This window comes from Scaptodrosophila lebanonensis, unplaced genomic scaffold, assembly GCF_003285725.1.
Source record: "Scaptodrosophila lebanonensis strain 11010-0011.00,11010-0021.00 unplaced genomic scaffold, SlebRS2 tig00000129-arrow-arrow-pilon, whole genome shotgun sequence".
NCBI classification, from domain to species: Eukaryota; Metazoa; Arthropoda; class Insecta; order Diptera; family Drosophilidae; genus Scaptodrosophila; species Scaptodrosophila lebanonensis.
In genome coordinates, this window is record NW_022060583.1 from 886,716 (window position 1) to 892,599 (window position 5,884).

General features: G+C 39.1%; 1 protein-coding gene across 1 annotated transcript; it reads left to right on the forward strand.

Moving 5' to 3' along the window:
• Window positions 1-1,982: 1,982 nt before the first annotated feature.
• LOC115628843 lies at window positions 1,983-2,680 on the forward strand. Its single transcript, XM_030525089.1, has 2 exons — window positions 1,983-2,334; window positions 2,409-2,680. Exon 1 carries the CDS (start codon window positions 1,985-1,987, stop codon window positions 2,318-2,320), a length of 336 nt encoding a protein of 111 aa, XP_030380949.1. The 5' UTR covers window positions 1,983-1,984; the 3' UTR covers window positions 2,321-2,334; window positions 2,409-2,680.
• Window positions 2,681-5,884: the final 3,204 nt, after the last annotated feature.

Below are 5,884 nucleotides of genomic sequence, written 5' to 3' on the forward strand. Positions count from 1 at the left end.
CCCCATAAAGTATATATTACATGTCCTTCATCAGCATAATAAGTGAAATTGATTTAGAGATATAAATATGTTATACGAGATTATTTTAGTCGCTTTATTTTGGTTGTCCAAAGGGTAATTTAGTAATTTTCTTTTTCCATTTCATATTTCATTCCAGTAAGTTAAGAACAACAGCGAGAGTATTAGCAAAACAAACTTCAGCAGTGGTTTCTTCTTCTTCAACTGGATTATAACACACATAATACAGCGACGATAGTTTTATTTTTTGTGTAAAGGGCACTTCAATGTCGGGCGGGCTCGCCTGCAACATGCTCTGTGGCCCTACCCTGTGCATAGGCAGCCGATACGGAAGAATAGTCGGGTGCAAAGGTTTCAAAACTGACGTCGAACAAAAACGATTTAAGCTGCAAGTGCCAACAATGGCGCAAAGTTCCTTCCCAAAGCGATGCATCGCGTGCATGCCAGGTTGCCGCTGCTTACTGTGTGCTTGTGTAACGTTACTGCATGTGTGTGTGTGTGTAGTAGTAGTAGTAGTAACTATATGTGAGTTGTGCTCCTTCTGCAAACTTTTGCGCTCAATGTTTTAATTTAATACACAAACTGCAAGCTCAACTCAAGCTGCGACGCTTGAGACTCTGACTGCGACTGCGGCTGCAATGCGGCCATTGTTATTGTTGCTGTTGCTTTTGGTGTTGTTGTTGTCGTTGTTCTTATTGTTGGAGTCTTGGGGCAGCGTCTGTCACTTGGCACTTGGCTTGGTTTTGTCTCAGCGCAATTGAACTCGTTTAGGGCCCATAAGAGAATTTATTTAAAGCCAACTTTTTCTCTCTCCTACTTATTCACATTCTGAATCTTTTTGTTAATGCCTTCTACGTCACTGGCGATGTCCCGAGACGACGCGACCGAGCAGCTTTTTCTATATGTGTATGTATGTTAGTATATGTAAGAGATACAGGAAGGCCACAGATGATTGAAAACATTAGGCATGCAAAGCAGAATACTTCGTGAGTGCATTGAAAGGTGAGTTTACATAACGGTCTGAATCAAAATGATGTAGCACTGCACAGTGGAATTCCTCTAACATCGACAAGAGCTTTTCTTTATTTCGACCATTCAAGAATAATTCCTTTAGCCGGACGTTCAAATTACTGAACAAGGAGGCTCATTTGGATGATTCTATCTCTTATAAACGGGCGGAATTTACAAAAAAATACCAAGTAAGGATTTTGTGGTTTCCATTTTTTTTAATTCTCATGAGCATTTAAAATGTTGATGGTAACTAAATTGGTAAATCCCCTCAATTAAATAAGGTATAAAATGACAATATTGTCTTTTTATTTTGCGCTAAATTCGAGGACAAATGTTCCAGCTTAACAAGAGATTTTTAATGCACATCGATTACGCATCTATATTACATTACAAGAGACAATAGTTAATAACAATAATTATAATTTATAGTAATAATATTGCAGTATATTAATACCAAACACCCCTATTAACCTAAATGTATGTACATGTACATACAAGTATATGCTATATGTGTTGCTTAGGAGTGGGCTTTCCGATCATTTTGATGAATCAGTTTCGTTTACAGATTTCGAGTTTTCCAACATACTGATCATTCATTGATTATCCATGCTTGTATTTAAACCCTTTTACTAATAAATATACAAATAAGTTACAGTGCTTGCTAAAAAATGTCTTAAGATTTCGGAATATAGTTTTCTAAGCGAAAAGGATTTGCCTGAATGAAATAAAGAATCCATTTTTTTTGATCGAATATTCGTTTTAATATACGAAGGGGGAGTGTATGAATTCTAAAATTGTACGGTCGGCTTTTATTTTTATTTCCATTGCTTCCATTACAAGTAGTTTACAACGAAATTTAACTCACTAGTGTCATTGCATACCTGAGCTGGGAGCATTCATTTATTTACATATTTACAACAATTTTTTCTTAGCGCCCCAAATTCGTTTGGTCAACATGTCGAGCAAAGTTTGTTCAACTTGCGTCCTACAAGTTATTTGCAACGCGCAGGAGCCAGTGTCGCAAATGCAACTGATATCACTTTTCACCAATGATCCTTCGGATGAAGTGGTGAGGAAGGAGCTTCAATTCATCCTGACGACCTCGCTGGACTTGGGCTTAATAGTGAAGAGCAGCGACCAATACTACATCGGAGCTAACGTAAACGAAACGGTACGGGAGGAGGAAAATCCGGAAGTCCAGGAGGTATCTCAAGGTGCTGAGCAAGCATCGCAAATGCCTGAGATGGAAGAAGTGTCAGCGGAACAAGAGAGTCAGGACAAAATAAATTAGTGGTCAGCAATGTGGTTAGTTATATTCAGTCATCCCTATGAAGCGACACAAGTGCTTGTCAATACTATTTCAATTTATATATGTTTAGCCAATATGAATCAAACAAATTCAGCTGCGGTGCAGTGTGTGCGGTTAATTGAAATAACTTTCCAAGGAGAAAGGAAGCCATAGACTCAGGTCCCACTTTACGCAAAATAATTTCAAAGAGGACTAGCACTAAAAATTTACAGTGAAATCTTATGTACGCGCTTGTAATAACAAATATAAAGAGCGGATGAAGTTGCTCTAACATACAGTGTATTTATATCGATAAAACCTTCCCCCTTGAACTTTCAAGCACAATAAACGTTTGCTAAAAGACATGCCGATTTTATATCTCAATCCTACAGAATCTTTTCCAATGCAGGAGAGAGTTTTTCTGTTATAGCGGCTCACAGGATGCATCAGTAATCAGCACGTGCGATCTTTTTACTTCAATAGTACAAACAAATATTAACTGATCTACGTTTGCGGCAATTCTTTTACATATTTATTTATGTACATTGAAATGACATGCTTATACAAATTATTTACGAGTATAAATCTTACGAAATTATGATGGGAATAAATATTTTAATTTCATTTATAGGATTCTTCTATTGGGCCATGTGAAACATTTTGATTGAAACCCACAGCTTTTTTGGGGTGGCAAGTATTGTCATCTATTCCAAACAATCGAATTCTCTATGTGGATGGAATATGTCTTCGGCAGAAGCATATACTTAGATACTTGGTAGTTCCAAAAAGCTTGCACATTTTGTTATTTTCAGAGTTGGTTTTAATTTTAATTGAAACGTAAACCTTGGACGATTTAAGCATAAATATCCACTACTACATTGCCAAAAATAATGTCTTAATTTCAACAGTCTTTTATGACTGAACGGAAAGCTTTCGAAAGCTAAAGTGGCAGGCTCTGATTTTTGCTGTCGTTGAAGCCTAAAATTGAAAATCCCAAGCAAAAACTTGAATTTCTCTCTTCTTTCTCTCTTTCCTGTTCGTTGTTTTGTAGAACGAAATCGCAAGGAATTCCCCATCGGAGCATTGAGCCTTTTATTGATTTCATGTTGACGGCATTACGCATACGCCCTGTTGCGCCAGCACCTTTAACAATTTGAATTCTTGGGCGCTTTAATAGCGTCGCCCAACTGAAAAGGTCGTACAAAGGCTCGAATTTCTGTAGTTCGCTCGGCATCCCTCCAACCTGCCAATCAAATTGACTGAGAGGAAGAGGAATATGGGAAACAGGTGTCAATTGGATTTGGTCACATTTCTTGGGTCTACCAGCAGAGCAGGTTGTGTGCGTTGTGTGCGACTTTTACGACTTGGTGACAAATGAATGCGTAGACAAATTTAATGAGCGGCGGAAATGTCTTTTCGTTTCGTTTCGTTTCGTTTTTTGTGTTCTTCTCCTTCCGCTTCATCTCTCTTGTGTTTTTCCGTTTTATTTCGCTTTTCGCTTAGCCAGTGTAAATTTATTGCCTTTCTGCTGGCCGCGCCTAAAAGTTGTTTAAGCCAAAAGCAATAACGTTTTCAACAGCAACCAGAAAAAGGCATACATATGTTGGTTTTACGCTCTCGGCCCGAACCCAAAAAAGGCGAATGCCCGGCAAATGGCAAATAAAATAATGCGCACTTACAAAACCGCACATCGCAAGTAACGGTGGTTGGGGCAGCAGGCAGCAGGCGGATGGCAGAAGGCGGAAGGCAACCCACACAATAATAGAAACTCGGCTGGACAGCAGAATAAAGTAAATGGAAGCAGAGGAAAGAAGCGAGCAAAAAGTGAAATAAATGATAACAATAAAATATAAATAAATAAATAAAATTAACTCATAACCACTTAGACAACCGCAACGGGGCTCAACAGCAAGCGGCCCCCGAGAATGCCGGACGGGTATTTCGTTCCTCGTCCCTGTTCGTCCCTGTTCGTCCCTCTCTTTAAGCGACAGCCGGCAACGCCAACCACTAGCCGCTGAGCGCACCACAGGACGCTCGTTGGCCACTCGCTGGAGATGAAGTGGAACTAACAACAACATAATTTAGTGAGCCAAAGTGAGTCAGGCACATTAACAAAACGACTGAGTGGAGTCGAGCCGAGTGGCGTGGAGTGGAGTGGAGTGGATAGGGGCTGAGCTGAAGCAGCGTTACATGGTGGGGGGCGTAGGGACAGTGCTTCCTAGAGCAACAGCATAAAAAACGGCAAAACAAAAATGGCCACAAACGGATGTGCGGCTGATACAACAAAATGGTTGGCGACCACTGGCCACTAATGTGCTCATGTGTGTGTGCGTGTCTACAGCTTTATGTGTATTACTGGTGTGTGGAAGCAAACGCCTACAACAACAAAAACAACAGCAGCAACAGCAACAACAACAACGAGAACAATATCAGCAACAGTAACAAGTGGATAATATTTTCCGTAGCGCTTACAACTTCAAAAATGCCGCCACCGTACACACGACTCCGAACCTTCATTTATCAAGTTGACATTTTAATTTATTAAAACAAAATGAAATGAAATGAAACGATGGCCTGGCCAAAGGAAAAGTGTGGCAAATGTTTCGGGCTGCACAGTGGTTGGATTTGCTTTTTTTTTTTTTTTTGGTGAGTAGTTCTGCTGGGCTAAATAGAAGACTAATTAGTGCCTAGTTTTTTAACTTCAAAAAAGCCACCATCATTGGAAATACGAAATATACTGATTGATCATATTAATTATACCCCAATTAAATACCAATATATATGAAGGAAATATGCTAAAAGCTCATTTATTCTGTTGTGAAAATAGAAATAAAAACATTTCAGCGTGCAGAAAAGTATTTTAGAACGACTGCTGACACCAGTCATTGATTTTTGAAACCATAGCTTTAAAATACGAGTATAATGATGATTGTTCTGCTCCATTATCCAGCGATGAAAGCTACAGTCAATAAATCGAACAATCTTTGCTGAGGTTGGAAAACCTAAGTATTGAAAAAATAATTCACAATTTTGATGTCCAGACAAATCAGCAGAACAAGATGAGTTAGAAGAAGATGAGTTAGAAATAAATAAGCTGAAGTCATGGAATTTCCTTTCAAAGCGAACATGAATCATATTTCTCATAAATGATATCCAGGTATTCTCACAATATACTATACACAATAATATTAATTATCATTGAGTATATAAGTATTTCCCATGAGGTTGAATAGTTTCTTAGGTGTACTTTATTCTCATCTTTCTATTTATTTTCGCTTTTGCAACACTGTGGTCGGCTAACGCCACTTCAGCCATATTCCGCTTACTTACAATGCCAGTCAAGCGCCAAAAAGCGAAACAAAAGAAGCCCGAAAGGCGTTGCAAATGAATGCGTTAAAGATGACGGCCTGAAAGGGAATTCGGCAACCGGAGACTATCGCATGAGCAAGCAAAATAAAGCTGACCCTCCGATACGAGTAGAGCACTCCAAAGCAAACGAATCCCACACACACAAACTCAATTCTGTACTAAATCGTACGTATGGCAAAGAAGTATAGTCGGAGTAGC

Excerpts from the sequence above, each read along its gene's own strand:
- LOC115628843 (XM_030525089.1), top strand. The coding sequence starts at position 1,985 with ATGTCGAGCAAAGTTTGTTCAACTTGCGTCCTACAAGTTATTTGCAAC.